Source organism: Amphiura filiformis, chromosome 1 (assembly GCF_039555335.1).
Source record: "Amphiura filiformis chromosome 1, Afil_fr2py, whole genome shotgun sequence".
Classification (NCBI taxonomy): domain Eukaryota; kingdom Metazoa; phylum Echinodermata; class Ophiuroidea; order Amphilepidida; family Amphiuridae; genus Amphiura; species Amphiura filiformis.
The window spans coordinates 62414480-62435435 of NC_092628.1; the positions used below are offsets into that span (position 1 = coordinate 62414480).

At 36.7% G+C, this 20956-nt stretch overlaps 1 protein-coding gene across 1 annotated transcript; it reads right to left on the reverse strand.

The window, feature by feature from the left end:
• Window positions 1-150: 150 nt before the first annotated feature.
• On the reverse strand, window positions 151-19129 carry LOC140150477 (uncharacterized). The gene is made up of 16 exons (XM_072172506.1): window positions 18845-19129; window positions 18203-18317; window positions 17785-17935; window positions 15020-15234; window positions 14133-14363; window positions 13653-13783; window positions 13057-13174; window positions 12349-12457; window positions 10930-11125; window positions 10624-10789; window positions 9622-9722; window positions 8721-8856; window positions 8176-8308; window positions 6333-6578; window positions 3245-4285; window positions 151-1540 (listed from the first exon to the last, which is right to left on the reverse strand). The coding sequence occupies exons 1-16, from the start codon at window positions 19071-19073 to the stop codon at window positions 929-931; spliced, it is 3930 nt and encodes a 1309-aa protein (XP_072028607.1). The 5' UTR covers window positions 19074-19129; the 3' UTR covers window positions 151-928.
• Between the last annotated feature and the right edge of the window lie 1827 nt (window positions 19130-20956).

Here is a 20956-nt window from a genome sequence, read left to right on the forward strand (position 1 = left end):
GATTGCCCGCCATTCAAACGAAATGGAATTTGAATTTTTTCTTGTGACCTCACCTAGGGATCCATGAAAGGTACCCCTGAGCCAAAGGAGAGCAAAATCCAAAAGGGTGGGTGTACACTCAATCTGTTTTGATATGGACTGACCCTACATTAAAAATACATCACAACAATACAACAATCATTTGTTCATATATTACTGAAAGTTCAACTTTGAACTAGAGACTTTAAATACTCTAAATATTTCTACAAACAGCAATCATCTTGTCACTCAAAACTTTTGTTTAGCTTTATGTTACTGCTTTCACATAAGTTTTCACTTGAAACCGCACCACCTACAATCAGCTAAAAACAGTTGGTACACTTGCTGAAAACAGTTCAAATGCATAATCATACCAATAGTTTGAAGGCAAGAGATATAGGTGTGGCATGAATCTGAAATAGAGACTCTGCCCTATATCCCACATTTCTCCACTCCCCATGTTGCAATTTTGGAGGGTCTCACAGACATGATGACAACATGGTTTTGTCCAACATTGAATTGGAGGAGCAGGGGCAGAGATTCACCAAAAGAGTGCCAGGCGTGCCAACATAGTTTTCCCTGATTGTAGATCTCTTTGGCTTGTTTTGTCTCCAGATTTTCATTGAATACAAATGCACAAATTTGCTTCAGATTTTAACTCATCTCATATTTGGCATGTGGAGTTTTGTAAGCAACTGTTCTGGTTCAGGTTGGGCAAACCAAATACCTGCATGGTATGGAAAAAAGACTTTCTGTGGGAGACCAAGTTGATTATTGCAATTTGCATGGCAAAGTTGAAATTTTTACTGTAGATGACATCAATTTCCTTTAGGTCTCCACATCATATAAATTATATGGTCATTACCTTTCCCCGTTCACTTCAATATATTGAGCGTGACAACTTTGCACTTTACTTTTTAGCCTGGCGATTCCTCCATGCCTTCTGTATAGTCTCTGCTGCAGTCATTGCTTTCCTCATCTTAGCAACTCTTTGCCTGTTCTCCTTAGCGATTTGAGAGTATGTCATCTCTCTATCCTCATCACCTAAAGATTCAATTGGCTTTCCTAGATTAGACTCTTTGTAAATGCCACCTGTAGAATCAGTAAACTGACTTGACATCATCAGTCCTGGTATACCTGCAGCTTCCAAGCTAACTGATGGTTGCTTACCAGATTGGACCGATTCTAGATTCCAATTAGAATAATCGGGTTTGCTCTGGTTTGATGAACCAATTTGTACTGGATTCCTGAGGTGTATACTATTACCTTGTTGATGTGACTGATCTTCTCCAAAACTCGGTGGAGCAGATACTGTGGTGTAATTGGAAGACAATGTCTCCATGGATGGACTACAGAAAGTCTTGGAATTAATGTTCCATTGATCTGCGGCTGGAATTGTGTGTGTTCTTGTTGATGGCATACCTAAGATAGGTGATTTCTTGCACGATGAAGAGTTGTTTGATCCGATGTATTCAGCAAGCTTATCTTTCAACTGCACTGCATGTATCTCTGAAGAACCACTCTGGTTATGAAAACACAACAATGACATACCTATTAATTGGGGAACTTACCAACACAAGGAAAAAAAACAACCACATTCTGATGATGTATTTCACTGCATCACATATTTTAAATATGGATCAATTATACACACGGTGTGGTGGGGAAATGTGTGTGATGATTGTGATTAGACGGGGTATTCCCCATGTTGATAGAATGCTAGAGGATCAAATAAAACGCCAAATTGACCCAATTAGTAAGTTAGGAACAACATTTAAACCATTTTGCTAATAGAATGTTGTTTGATGACATCAATAATAATGTATTTTTAAAAGATTTGAGTCGCACAACATTATTGAAATCGGTATAGGAAATCGGTCAATGATAAGAATTTTTCAGATACCGATTAGGTACCGATAATCTTAAAGGCTGATTATTGTTTTGCCGATCATATCGGTTAGACACTAGTATACTTGTGTAAAATAGTAATTGTCATGTGCATTCGAAGGTTTGCTTGTTGAACAGGTGTTTAATCAAGGTCCATGGTTGAAGGTGAAAACATGTATGGATGGTAGGTGTTTATGTTATGTGGGTATCAGCAGCTTAAACTTCAACAAAATCAACAAAATGGCCACTATGATTTTGAAAAAAGTACTGAATATGGCTTTGTTGATCCTGTTAGCTGTGCATCCATCAGGATCCACCCTAGCATATGTATGTTACATGTACATGAGCTGATGGTTTCACCCAGAGAGCTATATAATCAGCTGTTATGGTTTCACTAGTGTAAATGACTGGTGATTGTGAATCCTGACTATCTTTTAAGGTCTTTGATGCCTTTAATATAGGCCACAACAATGGCATAACACAAGGAAAAAACAACCACATTCTGATGATGTTTTTCACTGCATCACATATTTTAAATATGCAAAATAGTAATTTTCTTCCTAACTGCAAAAGGTATTGCACAGTTTCAAGAGCACGATTTATAGTTTGGGATCTAAAAATAAATATTCCTTTATAAAACTGGGTTATTTCCAGTTTGTTAACTGTGATCTATTCTTATATGTATGAATAAGTAAATCTTATCAAATTCATCATTGTCAATTTCAAATTAAATGGTTTTTCAGACACTGTAGAGAGTGCAGGACAACATCAGTTGTATGACCAGTGTATTAAAGCTGTGCATACATTGCCTTTCCTTAGACCTGGTATGGCCCTCATACCTTTTGTGTCAAAATGGTCCATTTTAGGTGACACTTTGTAATCATCAGTTTCACAGTTCACAATAGTCATGTAAAAGGTAACACATACTAGTATATCTTGTGGAATAATTCCAAGATATTCATCTATCTCTCGACTTAATAAGTATCATGATTCTTGAGATTGAGATTCAAGCCAAATACATTCAATAAACAATTCTTTTGGGAGTAATTTTGGAATAGTGTTCGCTACTCCTACCATAATCCCAATCCCAACCCTATAATGCTAATCTCAATATCACAATCTCTTAATCCTTTTCCTTACCCGAATTTTAACCCTAGCCTCTTCCTAAGACATAACCATATTTTTAATCTCTTTGGATGGTGGCAATTTTAGTCTTTTCTTCTTTTGGCACATTTCGATTTTACTTTTTTATGCACATTTTGCATGACACAAATCATCACCTGTGGAGTACCACCCTGTAAATTTAATCTATACCAAGCAAGGGCTGAATTATACTCACTGTAGAAGATGCTAATGTTGATCTGCTGACCAAACTCATCCTAGAAGAGCCAATCCCATTGGAGGATAATTTTGCATCACCTCTACCATTGGTCAACTCCACAGCAGCTCTCCAATCACGTGAATCCATACTACTCTGCCTTGATTGGGTACTTGGATTCCAAACACTTGATGATGATGGTGACTCCATTATAGATAATGACTCATCTTGTAACATGGAACTTAAAGCTGAATCAAATGACTTTGAATCAAGAGAAAACATACTCCCAATATCCGATGTACTAGACTGTGGTTTCAGTCTTGTCTGGTGACTGTTGGCAGGCTGATACTCTGATGAAGTGAATGATTCAATGCTTCTGGAGTTCAGACTACCAGATGGTAAGAAGTTGATCTGGGATACATTATCACTTTCATTACTAAAACTCTTTAAGGGCAAGTTAACTTCTTGTGGCTTTGTGTTTTCTGTATTGTCTTTGCTTTCAGTTGAATGTTCAGATTGATCATACATGTCTTGGTTAAGTCTGATATTCTCAAAGTCGGTCTCTCCCAGCATATCTTTGGAGTTGAAATTTCGTTTGTCCATCATCGGAGTACTAGTGAGAATGTGCTTCTGTTCTTTTGCCAGCTGTTGATTTCTGTTATGACATCTAATTTCAGTAGTTGATCTTGGGTCATCTGGATACTGTAACCTGTCAGTCATGTTTCTTTGGTTATCTGATTTTATTGGTGAAATATCAGAACCATTCACACGGTTATCACCTGCATCCCATGCATGGATCACATGATCCCTGACACTCCTCTGCTGTGGTGGGTTTAACTTCAAACCAACAGAGTGTGAATTTCTTGGACTCATCCTCCTAGCCTCAGGGTGTAGCTCACTATCAACAGCACTGTGATTACCTGTAGGTGTTTTGACATCATTGGTGCTATCAGACTTGAGTTTAGATCTGAAATCACGTAGCTTCTGCAAGGTTGATGCCTCCTTCATTCCTATGTGATCTGCAACTGCCAGCAGTCTTTCCTCATTGATCTTACTTTGTATCTGTTGTCAAAAAGAAGATGAAATTGTCAAAAATACACAAACACCAAATATTTGAGTATTTTATTAGTTACTATAAGCAAATACGAGTCAAAGAGTTTCACATGCTTGCAATTTCACCTAGCTTCACCCATATTGTGCAGTTAAAACTCATGATTATCTTAGGGACGAAATCAAAACTCGACCATCGGTTGACCACTGGTTCCCATTATTTAGAACAATAGAAACCAGATGGCATGGCCGGTCAAACACTGGTCGAGTTTTAATTTCATCCCTTAAAGGTTCTTGCATTCAAATACATTAGATATTGTGGAGTATTGAGGATATGTTCAAGCAATCTATGTGAGTACTGATCCCACAAACTACACCTACTACTGCCTATAAGTCTTCTGCAGACTTCTATCATATACTGTTACTGGATGTATTTTTACAACTGTTTCACTAAACTGTATGATATGTTTATGTATTTATGAGCTGATGTTTAATTCTATGTGAAACAGGATTATGTACACTAATGTAAGTTTTATGTACAGTTAGCAACTCACAACTAGGTCATGGAGATTTTTGTATGGTTGACCCTGCCAGTACTTACAGTAAATCATTACTTGATCTTAGGGAAACATAACATAGATGAACTCATTCAGGTCCCACAGTTCAAATTAGTCACTAAGGTATATTTATATTCATGACAAGTTAATAACTACAGTCAGTCTACTCTGAAGTACAAAGTACGGACGCAGACAGTGGCGGCTGGTGGGTTAAAAATGCATAGGGGCTAATTGCGGTGCGTTAGCACCGCCATTCGCGCTTGCGCGAACAGGGGGGAGTCTGAGGGGGGATGTGCCCCCCTCAGAATTTTGGCGATTTTGATTTCTGAAAAGCAAATGGTGCAATTTGGTGGGCACTTTTTAGTGAAATGTTGATTAAATTTTATACTATAAAATTTAATAAAATGATACACTAGGTGGATTTTTTTTACTTCTGAAAGGTAAATTATCTCATTTGGTCGGATCTGTCAAGAGGAATTCTGAGAAAATGTTATAAATTTATGAATTTCACAAAATTGTTAGTACAAAACTAAATCATGATTAAATTTGGCCTACTCACCTCACCCACCTGAAGTATTCCACATCACAATTTTAGCAAACTGGTTCATGCATAGGCCTAGTTGCCTAACTGATGTACCAGTCACTATGTAGGCCTATATCCGTGTACATTAATTTTGTATACAGTTATTACAATCAACATGTGGTCCAAGAAGATTTCTAAGCCAGATATTTATCATGTTATAGGACAAAAGTCATCCATATTCTTAGCATCAGTATGGCTTCAAAACAACCCAACTATAGGCCTACCAACATCAGCAAAAGAAGTGGGGATTCAGCAAAGATCAGATTACAAGGATTTTCCCATTTCTTGTGAATGACTCATCAGTGCATGGTTTAAAAATAGGGATGGTGATTTCTCAAAGTAGCCCCTGTGCGAGATTCCACATAGTCGCTTGGCTGATCTGAGGTGGTTATACCAGCTACAGTATCAACACATAGTTCTGCCCTTGTAAGTGTAGTATACCGTGTAGTGGAAGCATGCAGCAGAGACAAGCATATAGGGGATTTGTCATTTTAGCCCCATGTACAGGAAGCCAATGTGGACATGTGGTGCTGTCATGACACTATCAAGTGCACACTGAATTGCAATAGCAAATGTAAGGTGTTCCACATGGGGCATTTGGCATCGCTACAAATTGAATTTATTTGTGATAAGGTATTTTTTGGACAAGTTTCTGTGTATTTTCAGTGATATTTTTTGTGTATTTTGAGAAGTGAAAAATATAAAGCATGCTTTGGAAAAAGTGGTGGGGCTTAGCCCTTTCAGCCCTGTTTAGCAAACCGCCACTGGACGCAGACGCATACACTCTGCCGACTTTGAAGGCACACATACCTGTAGCAGAGACGCAGCACTGCGCACTGTTTACGCGCTGTATACGCGTGCGTTGTCAATTTGTACTTCCGAGTGGACAAACTGTAGTAATATCTAGTATTGTGTTTACCTTTTCCTGTTTTCTCTCCTCTCTCTTAAGGCTGTCAATCAACTTCCTAGAGTCAACCTTCTCAGATTTCGCTTTCCTATGATGTGAATGATCCACCTTGTGTTTTACTATACCAACATTCACTCGCTTCTCTACGTCCTTATGAGTGTCACTCTTGGTAATACCAGACTTCTGTCTAAGTTGAAGGTGGTTATCACTGACATGAAGCTGATTCCTGACATGCTCCAGTCTTCTCTCATACTTGTTCTATATTGACAATTGACATAAAAATAAACAAACTGGGTAAAATCTTAACATGCTTTAGTAGTTACATATGTATAACTAAATGTGTCAAGAGGTAAAAGCAGGTATTACGGTTTAATATGAGGATGATTGTGTTGATATCATGTTTCCTGCACCCCCGGGGGGGGGCACTCGAATTTTTTTTTGGTGGGGGTGTGCCACCGCCAGTTTCGCACTCGAGGTCTAAGGAACTGATCGGCCGGCCAAAAGGGGGTCTAGGGAACTGATTGGCCGGCCAAAAAGGGGGTCTTGGGAACTAATTAACCAGCCAAAAAAGGGGGTCTTGGGAACTGATCAGCCGCCAAAATCTGAAAATGGGGTCTCGGAACTAAACCATGCAGGCCAAACCAGGGCTCAATTTCGTTACGTTTTTGCCACAGATTTTTGAAGGAATCGATTTCACTTTGATCAAGAAAGTCATTAATGTAAAATTGGTCTGGGGTGGCCTACGAGTACGATGGAAATCTCAGCAAAGCAAAACAGCATTCGGATCAAAATTACTAGACCCTGCAGACCTACCTATAGCCTACTGATAATTATAGCAGCAGCAAGCAGCATTACATATTAAGCCCACAAAACAAACCCACAAAAATATTTTTTCAGTGCCGTAATTACTAAAGAAAAACATTTAGACTACATTGAACTGTCATGCATACATGAGACGATTGAGTGAAGTGTGCAGAATTTGACAACCATTCCACTATTGGCACTAAACCAGTAGATCGTAAATTACCTTTTAATTCACTGTTTATGGCCAGCTGCAAGGACGTGTACATAATTATTTGAGGTACTTTTCCTTATATTTGGCAATTTTATTCCCGAAAGAGATCTCAAAATCATTTATTTCCAGCAAAATGTTTATCAGCTGAAGGCCTCGGCACTCGCCGGCCGGCAGTGCTGCAATCACTGTTTACAATCAACCAACCAGTGTTGCCACTACTACAAAGTACAAGGAGCCCAAAATCCCGCCCAAAATCCACCTTATTCCTTACAATGTGTTTCAATGCTATGGGGAAGAAATTGATGGAAAATTCCCTTTGAAGCTTTTGGGCTCGAAATAGTAGGACAGAAAACACGCCAATCAAAATGCCAATGAGAGCGGAGATCGGTGATCTGAGAGTCTATGGAACGGCTAGAAAAAATTTTGGGCTTCAAGAGCGGCAATCAATGAATTTAGTGGGTCTAAGGAACGGCTAGCGGCTCTGAAAAAGGGGGTCGTCGCCGCGGCACATACCCGTATAGCTGGGGAATGCGAGTGCCCCCCCCGGGCCTGCACCTAATTTCTCAAGTAAAGTTGGTGAAACAATATAATATCTGTCAAATTCTGTGTTATGTTTTACAGTAAATCATATCACAGCATAGCCATAATTTTACCTTGGTACATGCATAACCAAAACAAGCACACAGTGTGAGAAGAAAAAAATGATTTTTTCCTTCACCAACCAGCATGAACAAAAATGATATGGCACTCATTCCATCTTTAAATCCCCTGTATGATATGTGGGAAGTTAACCTTCTTCGCTAATCTACTAAAGGCTTTTCAAAAGGTTTGATTACTCACCAGCCTTTTCACAAGTTGTTTTTCCACTGTTTTCTCCATAAGCATTTCATCTCTATCTGCCCTGTTCTTCTTCAATGTACTAATAACATTCCTTTGTTTCCTGACATGTTCTTGTGCTGCTGATACTTTTAATCTGATGGTGTGAGAAAATGAAGTAAGCAAAGCTTGAAAACTTGGGGAGTGAAATTCATACTTAACAACTATTTACAAGTCACATCATTTACAAGTACATTTCCTTGGAAAGTCACAGTGAAGCATAGACCTGTAGCAAAATTGCTCTTACTTAGGCTATTTAAAAAGTTTCTTTATATCATTATAATTGTCTTGTCTGTCTTTTTTAATACCTTAATTGATGAAATGAAATGGTTGAAGTTCCAACCAGAGAAATTATCTTAAAAATGTAATTTTTGTTAAGTCAAGACTTGATTCAAAAGACACTAATTTGCCCAAACTTGATGGATAACATCATAGCATCGACTTGAAGTTGAATGTAAATTTCTATTGGAAGTATTTTAAACATACATTATTATTTCTTCAAAACATACTTGAGTTCATATTGCAGTATTTCTAGTTGTTGTTCTTTTAAACTAGCTTGGAATTCTGCTAAACTCCTCTTCTGTTGAGACAAGTCTCTGTGCTTCTTTTCTACTCTCTTTGTCATCTTCTCTACAGTTGTTTTGTCTAGATGAGAAGGAAACAGTTGAATGTTACATCATGTGCCTCAATGTTAATGCTAGGGATATGATGGAGGTACCGGGAGATTGTAATCAATAGTAGATTGAAAACCTGCTTCTTGTACATTTGCAGTGGGAGTGTGCTTTCCAAATGTACACTAGATTGATACTGGGCTCAAAATTGCCTAAATTGGATTGCAACTAATAAACTCAAATTGGTTTGGCTACTTCTTGCTACCAACAGTCTGCACATAATGCAACTTTACATCAAGGTAGTTAAACATTACAAAACTCAAAGAAGGCACAGCATAACATGTATCAATAAAAAGGACCTGGTATTGCCCCTTTACTTTAATTTATCTCTTTATTGCCCTCTCCTCCACAGGACTGCCCTTTGATGAAATTGAGGAGCATAGTTTTGGAACACCTACACGAAGATCACAGAAGTGATTTAGCAAAGCTATCTCTATTCGCTACTTGCATTGTTCCGCCATTATGCACTATGTGCAGGGAGAGCCTTGAACTAGCAGCATACATGAACATGATGAATGGGAATTGAATGAGTCATATAACATTCTGTGTAAAGTTAGGCCTATGTAATTCTTCCTTTCATGTATGCTGCAAGATCGAGGCTCTCCCCGCACATAGTGCATAATGTGGAACCATGCAAGTAGCAAATAGCAGAGAAGAGATGGAATCACATAAATAAATTGGATTTAATAATGATCACATAATCACCCAGTCTTTGCTGCCATTTATTGTAGATTCTTACCATTTTTCCTTGTTGGTATAACATAGGCAGGAATATGGCCATATGTACTGATGACTCTCATGTTGGACCTTCCACCACTTACGTTAGGAGCACTTCTAGTTCTGCAAGAGATGCAACATATGAATGGAAGAATACATTGTAACAGTTGTATATTAATTGATTTACTTAACTAAAATTACTTTAAAAAAAATGGTATATTTGAAACAAGAATGTGCACTTATATAAAGCAACTTCAACAATTCAATAACAAATGAAATAGTCATTTTGTCTTGAGCTGGAATATGTATCAAACCCTTTTTTCACTTGCACTGGTCATAAAATAGGTTGACATGAATTGTACATAGCAAACATTTTAACTTTAATAGAGGATGTTGCATTTTGAGCATTACAACTGTTCCTATTTTGTTTTTGTTGTGTCATAATAATATGCTGATACACAAAATGAATACTTTTTTTCTTGTTTATAAGCATATTGCTTATTTTATAAAACACACCCTAGATATGGCCAACTGGCCTATTCCAACTTCAAAGCCTCAACTGCCTCACACAAACTTAAGAGATTTCTATAGAATCATCCTGCCTTTAAGTTAGTCAAGTCAGAGGTACAAGTATCCAACAATTTTAAAGCTCTCTTGAATTGAGGTCACTGAATACATATTTTCACCACTAGCATTTTACTATTATATGTTCCAGCTATGGTGGCACCTCATGATGTCACACTGGACAGATTCCATTCACTGTCAGAGGCTGTCTCGGTGTGTGAATGCAATGGAGCAAATATATCTGCAATCAATACAGCCTTGATTTGCTAGGAATTGAACAGTGCACCTGTCTCATCAAACCGCTCTATTACCTCTTTGAAATTGACAACGGTGTCATCAAAGCTGGAACAATTGATTTATCAAAATCATGGTGATATTATTTATCTATTTATTTTGTTCTTATTAATTTTACTTTTTGTCCCAAAAACAGATCTAGCTTTACTACCGAATCAAAACCCACCTGTTGTGTTTACTCTTGTTGCTAGGATACTGTGTCCTTACCCCAGCAGCATTAGGATGGGGTGACACATCTCTGCTTTCAGGTTGCCTCTGACCAGCATATGATTGCAAAATCATCTTCTTCAGAAGATGGAGACATTCATGGAGCTTTGGAACATCATTAATACCTAGAAGTGCATAAAATGTACTTTATTAGTATTCCTTAGAATAGTACTCATATAACTGTTTAAATTTCCAATGCACTTGTGTTTAAAGTAGGGTTAATTTTGCTTGATCACTTTACCAAAGCATATTTTGATCAAATTACCTGCAGCTAATGGATCTTTGACCCGCCCTCCAATAAATCCATGCATTACTTTCACACACTGACTGCGCTCATCACTAGCAAGGTTGTTTGATCTTCTGGTAACATAATTTCCTGGATATCTGCTGACCTTTGGCACATCGTCTGCATTTTCTTTGTATTTGTTTGGAGCTAGTTTAATGGAGTGGTTACCAGAATCCTTTAAAAATACAAAATACAAATAAAAAACATTCTTGAAAATCACTTTTGAAAAAAAAATAACTGAACCAAAAATAGTTAATAAAAATGTTAGTAACTGATCTTTAGGAACAATGGTTTTTTTTCCATCTAGAAATATATTATCCAGGGTGTCATTAATATATGAGAAACAGGTCATTTGAATTTCTTTTTAATCAACAGATATCTAATATAAAAAAGGAGGGCCAAACATATATGTATAATCCATTAAAACTGTTTGATCCAAGTAATCATCCAAGTATATGTGACCATCCAAGTTTGTGAGAAATAAGAAAAGTTAAACATGAATCAACCACAAACAGAACCTAGCATATTTAAACATGTGGAACATGAGTATGGAAAAGAATTCCTTCACAAAGTGCGTTGTTGGGAAAGATCTTTGAAGAAGTTATCACGTTGGAAAAACACTCTGTGTTATCTATTGCGTTGCAAGTCAAGCGGATTGATACCTACTGGATTGAAGTTGAAAACATCGTTAAAAGGACTTGGAGCAGGAAATATTATCAAGAAAGCGGAATCTAAACTACTGGGAGAACGAATAAGACAAACTGTGTTCACGATTGGAATTCTAAAACATCAAAGTGAGGAATTTAAATCAGACATTTTTTCCAGGTTGAGTAGTGACCTTTACTCGCGTATCGCGGAAGTGGTGACAAGGTCAGCGGAAGTTGAACATCGTAATTGTAAACAGCATCAGGTTTCCAAATTTGACAGGCTACAGGAGAAATCGAGCGACATCGGTGTAGATAAAACACCAAATCCACTTCAAGATCGATGGGTAGTGAATAAATCCGATCATGTACTCTCTCAGGATGAGTCCTCGCTACTGTGTTGGTCGTGGAGTTCGCGAAGCCTGCCACATCAGGATTAACAAGAGCGACCTCAACAGGGATGCCGGGAGATACTACCTGCCCGCCGTGTACAACTCTCTTCTGAGCCGGCTGACACCGTCTGGTGTCAGTGGCTCAGAATAGCCAACAGTGCCCCCACGTGCCAAATATTGGGGCTGAAGACGTCCAAGAGAATACTGGATGAAAGCTTCCTCTCGGTAAGCAATTTCAAGTTTGTGAGAAATAAGAAAAGTTAAACATATATGTGACCTTCATAGTGTAATGACTTCAGATTTATTTGCAACTTATCCAGTCAGTGTGCAGCAATCATGCTCACAGCTACTGTAATACATACCTCTTGTTTATCCTGGCCTTGTTTCAGTCTGGCAACCTCACTTTCCAACTCTGTCACTTGTTTTCTTAGTCTCTTTATAACAGTTTTGTCATCCAGAGATTCATTGCGACTGTAAAATATATCAATTTTGAATTGGTTACACTTTGGTATATTTCAAAAGTACAATAAACAAACAAACAAACAAACAAACAATTGATACATATATTCTTTTTACATCATTATTTTAAAGACTTCCATGTTCATCATGCTGGCTCCCATGGTGGAGAGCAGTATTCCGGCTAAAGCTGTATGGTGCGCAATTGGGATAAGACTTGTCAGAATTGGCACAAAGCCTTAAAGAAGGAAGAAGGGCAAAAAATGTTCTTAGTCCAATATGACCATTTATTTTTACTGGTCAGATGGGTCAACAACAAAATCCTTAGTAGAGAGCACACATATTTTGGGCCCATGAACCCAGGCAAGAAACATGCAGTAACCCCTGTTAAGGCTTACAAGTTACCAGGCTTTGGGATATGGACTATGTTTAAATACAAAAGTTATTAAGATGATTTTGTGACAAAGAAGCTATTGTCCTTTTGGGAATATGGGATCTTACCAAGAGAATGCTATACCTGTAAAATTTTAACAACTTCTCAACTAATCAATGATACTATTATATAGCTATACAACAGCTCCCCATCCCAATGGCCTACAATACTATTACGCTACCTTGCATGGTTTTCAATGCAGACAACTCTCATAGCAAAGCGACAAGTAGAAAGACTCTCCCCAATGTTAACATCCTCAATGGATAAGGTAGCTATCATGGCTGTCAAACAATTACCTCCTGAAAAGAAAACGAGTAAGTTATTACTATTTGTCTACAATTAACTCTTATGCTAGAATTTGATCAATATTGTGTCTTCAATATGCTGGTTGCCACGGAAGCAGTACAAATGTTATCCTGGCTTAAAGTTAAGGTACATCTATTATGCTTTGATGCCACTTGTTTCCTTGATAATCAATTAGTAAGCTGGTCTAGAAACCTAAAGGTTCAAGGTTCAAATCTATGTCCATTTCGTTTGCCAGCTCCAGGAATTTGTTTTTTGATCAACCATTAACCAAAATACAAATAAACAATCTTAAATCAAAGCTAAAAATCAATTCATTTTGGTTTTGTTGCACTATTTTACCACCCCATTAAGTGGTAAAAATAGCAAAACAAATACACAAATAAATACACAAAGCAAACAAACAAAAAGATGATCACTTGATAAATGCTGCCACATTCAAATTTTAAAGAAATCAATTACAGAGTAACTTACCTAGACTGTCCTTTAGCACCATAGTTAACAGTGAGTTTCTGTATGGAATATGTCTTGGTTGTATTAAGTCTGTCAAGCTGGTAGACCTGGCATAAGGAAGTGAGCGCATACTGGTTGCACTGCCAATTCTCCTGAAAAACAATAACACAGATTATTGATTAACATTACAAATATTGAAATTCAGATCTACTGATGGTCTTAATGAACTGAATTTAGCACCTTTTAAGACCTCATTGCTACAATTAATTTGACTACTAAGAAGCTCTATCTTACATCATCAGCTAAAGTTAGTTTACTGTGCCTGTCTGTTTGTTTGTTTGCAAATTTTGATCAAAATCAAAAGCTGCAGATGCAAGGTGTACTCTGTTCCATTTCTCACATCCTAGATGTGTTTTAATTTTTAGAGTCCTGTTCATGAAGCATTAGTGTTAGGTTTTTGGTCAGCTTGTATGGCTTTGCATGTGATAAGTAGAATCTTACATTTTATTTCTAATAGGTCCAGCACTACGACTTCTCTGCCTCCCACTTCTTGTCCTGTTCCCTCTGGCTCTGACACCAATATCTGAGGATCCTTTTTGAAGAGATATAATCACACTCTCAAGATGATGTAGAGATAGGTTGATGAATTTGGCCTCTCCTAGTCGCTTTCCTTTAATTTTGGTTTTGGCAACTCGCTCGGAACCAGCTAGATCAACCAAGTGAAGCTTGGATCTTAAAATTATGTACAAGTGATAGAAAGGAACAAAGATGACATGAACAATTCAAAGAGTTGATATTAGATTAGATCACTAGATCAGATCAGATTAGATTAGATTAGATTAGATTAGATGAGATTAAATAATTATTCACATTCTAGACTTTAGCATAACATCAAAAACAAAAGAATGTGGGAGGTTGCAAAAAAGCCTGATGGCTTGATGGGGGCATCACCTTTACATTGCGAACAAAAGATTTCAAACATTGCATAAAATAAAAATAACTTACATTACACACACATTAAGAAATTATATGAACAAGATAACCTTGGAATTAAAAAAATTACTCATAATTAGTTATTTTTTACTTTTTTTTGCATGAAATTGGCAATGCAAAAATTAAATCACAGAAAATGATATGGGCATCAGTGGCTGCAGCATTTATTTTATAGTTCATTCTTCTTTTTTCTTCATTCAAATTATTTTCCATTGAATATTTTTTGCTATTTTGACCTAAATAATTATAATAACATCTCCTTTATTATATATGGACCACGGTGTTAAAAAAACATTTAGGTCTTCATTTTACAACAAATTTTATAGCACTTTCAAAAAACTTTCTATAAAGCATACAATTTGTTTATACTATCACAAAGCCCTCAATGTGCATACCTTGTAATGGCATCCGAGTCCTTATCCCGTGCTGTGAGATAGATTGAGAATATAGCATGAGAGCGAGATGATCTTTGATTACTAGGGGTCTCAGCAACCTTGCGATTAGACTGTCCCTGTAGGAGTAGACTCTGAGCTACTCTCTCATCAGCTGCTAGATGTGTGGATAAGTTACGAATGATACATGAGTTGTGCGGACCATCTATCACTGTCACCTGTACAAAGATGTACAGATATTGAGTAAGATTTAAAAGAAAATAATTGCTAGTGAAACTATTCATCAATGACAAAACATATTATACATTTAACCCTAACCCCCTGAGGGCTTTTTGGTGACGGGAAGGGAAAGAAGGAAAGAATAAAGAGAGAAAACAAAGAAAGAAGTTGTTTGCTCTGGGTGGGATTCGAACCGAGACCCCTCGCATGCCAAGCACTCGGTCGGCGACACTTTGCCACGGGTCTTGGGCTTCGCTGGCCAGCGAAACCGTGCCTATATATCACTTATATTTACGTCAGCACACCACGTGGGATGCATGCACGAACAGCGCATATATCAAGTAGTATTTTGTAGTATTCAGGCGGGTTAGGGTTAAGGAAGCCTATACTGAGTTTCGATAGTGGTAACCTAACCCTAACCCCCTGAGGGCTTTTTGGCGACGGGAAGGGAAAGAAGGAAAGAATAAAGAGAGAAAAGAAAGAAAGAAGGTCCCAGGTTCAAATCCTGGATGGTCAGTGAAATTTTTTCACTGGCTGTCATTTATGTATGTGGAGACTTGTTTTAAAAACCTTTCTCATACTTAATTTCCCACATAGTTTAACTTTATTTCTCCGTCTCGAATGCGATTTCGGAATGATTTCCAAACCTCTTTCTTAAAACTTCTTGGATGAGAAGATGATAGAGGCGGGTATTGAACTGAAGGCCTATAGATAATAACATCACTGCTCTTCTCCATCTGACTCATTAGCTCAGTTGGTAGAGCATCGGTCCGTGATCCGAAGGTCCCAGGTTCAAATCCTGGATGGTCAGTGAAATTTTTTCACTGGCTGTCATTTATGTATGTGGAGACTTGTTTTAAAAACCTTTCTCATACAAAGAAAGAAGTTGTTTGCTCTGGGTGGGATTTGAACCGAGACCCCTCGCATGCCAAGCACTCGGTCGGCGACACTTTGCCACGGGTCTTGGGCTTCGCTGGCCAGCGAAACCGTGCCTATATATCACTTAGGGCGATTGCGTCATCACACCACGTGGGATGCATGCACGAACAGCGCATATATCAAGTAGTATTTTGTAGTATTCAGGCGGGTTAGGGTTAATAGACATTTACAGACTGTATTTGTGTTCCAATGTAAGAAGAAACAGTAGCATATGTTTGAGGTTACGGTTCGCTATCTCTAAGGTTCGCTATCTCTAAGGTTCGCTATCTCTAAGGTTCGTTATCACTAATTACGAAAAAGGTCCGCTATACCTAAGGTTCGATATCACTAATTTTGAAAAAGGTTCGGTATTTCTAAGGTTCGATATCACTAATTTTAAATAAGGTTCGCTATCTCTAATTTTAAATAAGGTCCGCTATCACTAATTTATTGAAGGTTCGCTATCTCTAAGGTTCGCTATCACTAATTTAAAATAAGGTCCGCTATCTCTAATTTTAACAATTCCGGTATCCCTAAGGTTCGCTATCTCTAATTTTAAATAAGCTCCGCTATCTCTAAGGTTCGCTATCTCTAAGGTTCGCTATCTCTAAGGTTCGCTATCACTAATTTCAAATAAGGTTCGCTATCTCTAATTTTAAATAAGGTTCGCTATCTCTAATTTTAAATAAGGTTCGCTATCTCTAATTTCAAATAGGGTTCGTTATAGCGGTCCTTATTTAAAATTAGAGATAGCGGACCTTATTTGAAATTAGAAATAGCGGACCTTATTTAAAATTAGAGATAGTGGACCTTATTTAAGATTAGTGATAACGAACCTTAGGTATAGCGAACCTTAATCGAAATTAGTGATACGATCCTTAGAGATAGCGAACCTTAATTAATTAGGGATAGCGAACCTGAAACAAAATTAGTGATAGCGAACCTTAGGTTTAGCGAACCTTTATTAGAATTAGTGATAACGAACCTTAGAGATAGCGAACCTTCAATAAATTAGTGATAGCGAACCTTATTCAAAATTAGTGATAGCGAACCTTATTTTAAATTAGTGATAGCGAACCTTATTTTAAATTAGTGATATCGAACCTTAGAACTAGCGAACCTTATTCTAAATTAGTGATATCGAACCTTAGAAGTAGCGGACCTTTTTTTTAGGTATAGCGAACCTTTTTCTCTATGAGAGATAGCGGGATTCTGATCTCCATAGACTTTACACGTTAGTGATAGCGAACCTTAGAGATAGCGAACCTTAGAGATAGCGGACCTTAGAGATAGCGGGATGTCACCTATGTTTGAAGCCAAAATTGATTGCTCTGTAAGTTTTGCGAAACTATGTTTTATCTGCAACATATGAGGAGAATGACCAAGTATCTGGGGATCTTTTGTGAGCGCTCGCTGATGCTAGCCTGGTTTTGGGAAAATGTTAATAGGATTTTATTTCACCATTCTTTACTAGTCAAGGACAAACCTTTTTGGTTGGGGCATTATTATCTTTCTGGTTTACAACAGCAAGATGTTTCACCTTCATTTTGAATTGTTGGACATTTTTTAAAAATCTATTTTGTTTGGCACTATTTAAATACAAGGCTAATATGCCAAGCTCATATAGTTACCTTTGGGAGATGTGCCACTACATTCCCTGGTCTGGTAGTAGGATTCAGCAAATCATATCCAACTTCCTGATAGATCTCCAGATATGAGACATGAATACTTGCATGTTCATAGCTGCTGGACTCTAACAATTTATACACTACAGATAATGCCCTGAAAAACGAACAAAAGAACAGCAACCATTATAAAAAAATTGTTATTAAAAAGATTGTTACATGTATCTTGACTTCATTACAAAAAAAGCAAATCTCTGCAGCTGCCAAATACCTTGAATACTTCTCATACATACAGGTCAAGCCAGAAAGAGGTTTAATTTGCTTTGAAGTCCTTGAACATTGATGACACAATCAAGCACAATGAGTTGATTGTGGCACTAAATTACTTTTGCATTTTTTCAAGTAACTTTCTTTTTCATATTACCTTGATGCAAGACCCCGATCCTCATAGCGATGTGCTGCTCCCTCTATGGTGTATGTTTTCCCAGAACCTGTTTGACCATATGCAAATATAGTGCCATTGTAGCCTCCTAGGAATCCTGAAATTGAAAGAGCAACACCTTATTTTATTGCTTTTGGTTACATGGTTAGGCCCTATTTCCCTGCTTTTCTGAGAATATGAAAGGAAAATCTAAATTTAACATTTTGATCATTATTTCATCACAATCCTATTTCATAAACATATAGGCTTAGTATTTTAAACATGTGTCTATCTATTTTGTTCATACAGGCAGTTTCCCAGCAAACTTGACAACTAATTCTCAAAAATCCAAAACACACCCAGTTGAATGAAACATATTGTTACTTTCCAAATAATATAAAAGAGAGTTTTGAGATTGCTCAACAAAATCATGTGTAATAAGTATTTGATTTGCAGATTACTGAGTATAATCCACATAGATGTGTATCAGTACTGAAATTGTTTATTTTATATAATATACAATTTTGTGCACATTCCCAAATGTATAAGCACTGACATGTGTTTTTAGAGTGTAACTGTGTCTGACTTTATAAACACAACAAACCTACTATACATATTTTCTATGTGGAAAGACTGATCTCTTACCTTTGATAATGTTTGAAGCAACCACATCAAATACTTGTTGTTGTGTTGCAGTTGGGCCAAACACACTTGTAAATTCAAAGTCATGGATGGTAGTGGCATCTCTCCTCAGATGTTGTACTAGACTTGGTTGATTGGGCAAACTTAGGCATACTTTCTGCTTGTCCCAGGTGTAGTGTTCAGAGGCTTTGGAAGTTGGCCTGATACGGGCATAAGCCTTTATATTTGCCATGTTTCATTCTGTTGAAAGCAAGTTGACCGCATTTTTGACAATCTCACATTGTTTGATATCCACTAGAAAGGAAGAAAGGAAATTAATCTTTAGAAAGCAAAACAATATAAACAAAAAACAACAACAATGGACAGCACAGTACAGTATTATTAGAGTTTCTTCATGCATGCAGTTAATGAGAATCAACCTTTATTTTAACTATTAACTAGCAACTTTGCAGTCAGCTATAACCCCTACTTTGTTTGCCCCAAACTTTAGGAAAATGTGCTTTTGTCCCTGCTTCAAATACCCTACGGTACTATGTTTAGTTTTAAAGAATCGGATAGCAATGTGTTCACAGTATTTTTTGTTGTGGACCTGAGACACACCAAATTGCATTCTGAATACAAGGAATGTCCTTCTGATATCAAATAATTTAGATTTTTTGAAATTTGCGATATAAGGCCAAAAAAAAATAATGTTGTGTTGCCCTCAAGTGGAAAAATGGGAAAGTTGGGTCGGGCGGTCGGATTTTTTTTTTTTTTTTTTTTTTTTTTAAACCTTAAAAAATCCCCTCAAATATTAAATAATGCTTCTTCAATTAGGGACATTTGTCAATTTTGACTTCTGGATACCTGTTAGACATCAATAAAAGACTAGTCTTTCAATATAATATTAATTTTAAGTGAAAAACATTGATTTTTTGAATAAATCTGTAAAAATCATCATTCAAAAAAAAAAAAAAAAAAAAAATTGCGACCCTGATTTTTCAGGATTTAGGACCGGACGGTTGAGGGCAACACAACAATTTTTTTTTTTTTGGCCTAATACCAATTTTCTGGCAAATTATCAAAAATTGATATTTTTCATATTTTTGATATCTTTAGGCCTATGCTTAAGGGTAGAAGCAGCCAAAAAACCAATTTTCAATATTAAAATCAATATATTATTGAAAAATAACACTTTGATGTTTTGCAAAGGTTCATTTATACAAACCATATACCGGTACTTTGAAAACTTGCTTGATTTATTGTTGTGAATGAGTTATGTACGTTTTTCCAACATAACTCAAGAACCACAGGACCTACAAAGTATATCTGTGATATTTAAATTCTTCTACACACTCACTATGAAATGATCAATGCCCACTACCATTTGCAAGATGCTGTGAACTACCAAATCTAAACAGTTTAAAATAGTTGCTAATGCTAACCTTAAAGAATCGTTTTCACAATATTTTTTGTTGTGAAACCTGAGAGCACACCAAATTACTTTCTAAATACAACGAATATCCTTCTGTTATCAAATAATTTTGATATTTTGAAATTCGCGATATAATACAAATGTTATTGCAAATTATAAAAAAAAATGATATTTTTGATATTTAACAGTCCTCAAAGTAAACTTTATAAATTTGATAGTGTATGTAGTTTGGAGAAAAAGCCATCCATCATTTGAAAATTTTGACCTTTCGTATTGAAGATACACATTTTTTTCCTAAAAAGACCAAAACTTGTTACACATAGATTGTAGGTTGATGTTTTATACGAAGGATTTGTATTGGATTTCTAGGCCTGGTTTGTAAGATTCAATAGGTCTGAAAAGAGTTCAATAGTGATATAAAATTGGATCGGTTGAGCCCATATTTATTGGTCGAGCTATGTGTTTTAAAATATTGACGAGGCGTAGTCGAGTCCAATATTTTAAAACTCATAGCGAGACCAATAAATATTGGGCGTAAAAGCATCAATTTTATCATTATTATGTTTTGGATCCAATATTATCACAACTTGGATCCATCAAAACATAATAATGGACAATAGTGGATCGACTGATCAATCAATGAATAAAAATATTAAAGCCATATTATAACATTTGCTGAGGAGGATGCCCTCACTGATTTT

Coding starts and splice junctions, on each gene's coding strand:
- LOC140150477 (XM_072172506.1), bottom strand. CDS start 19,073: ATGGCAAATATAAAGGCTTATGCCCGTATCAGGCCAACTTCCAAAGCC. Junction 17,936..18,202: donor GATCGGGGTCTTGCATCAAG/GTAATATGAAAA, acceptor TTCGTTTTTCAG/GGCATTATCTGTAGTGTATA. Junction 9,723..10,623: donor AACAAGAGTAAACACAACAG/GTGGGTTTTGAT, acceptor CATCTCTTGCAG/AACTAGAAGTGCTCCTAACG.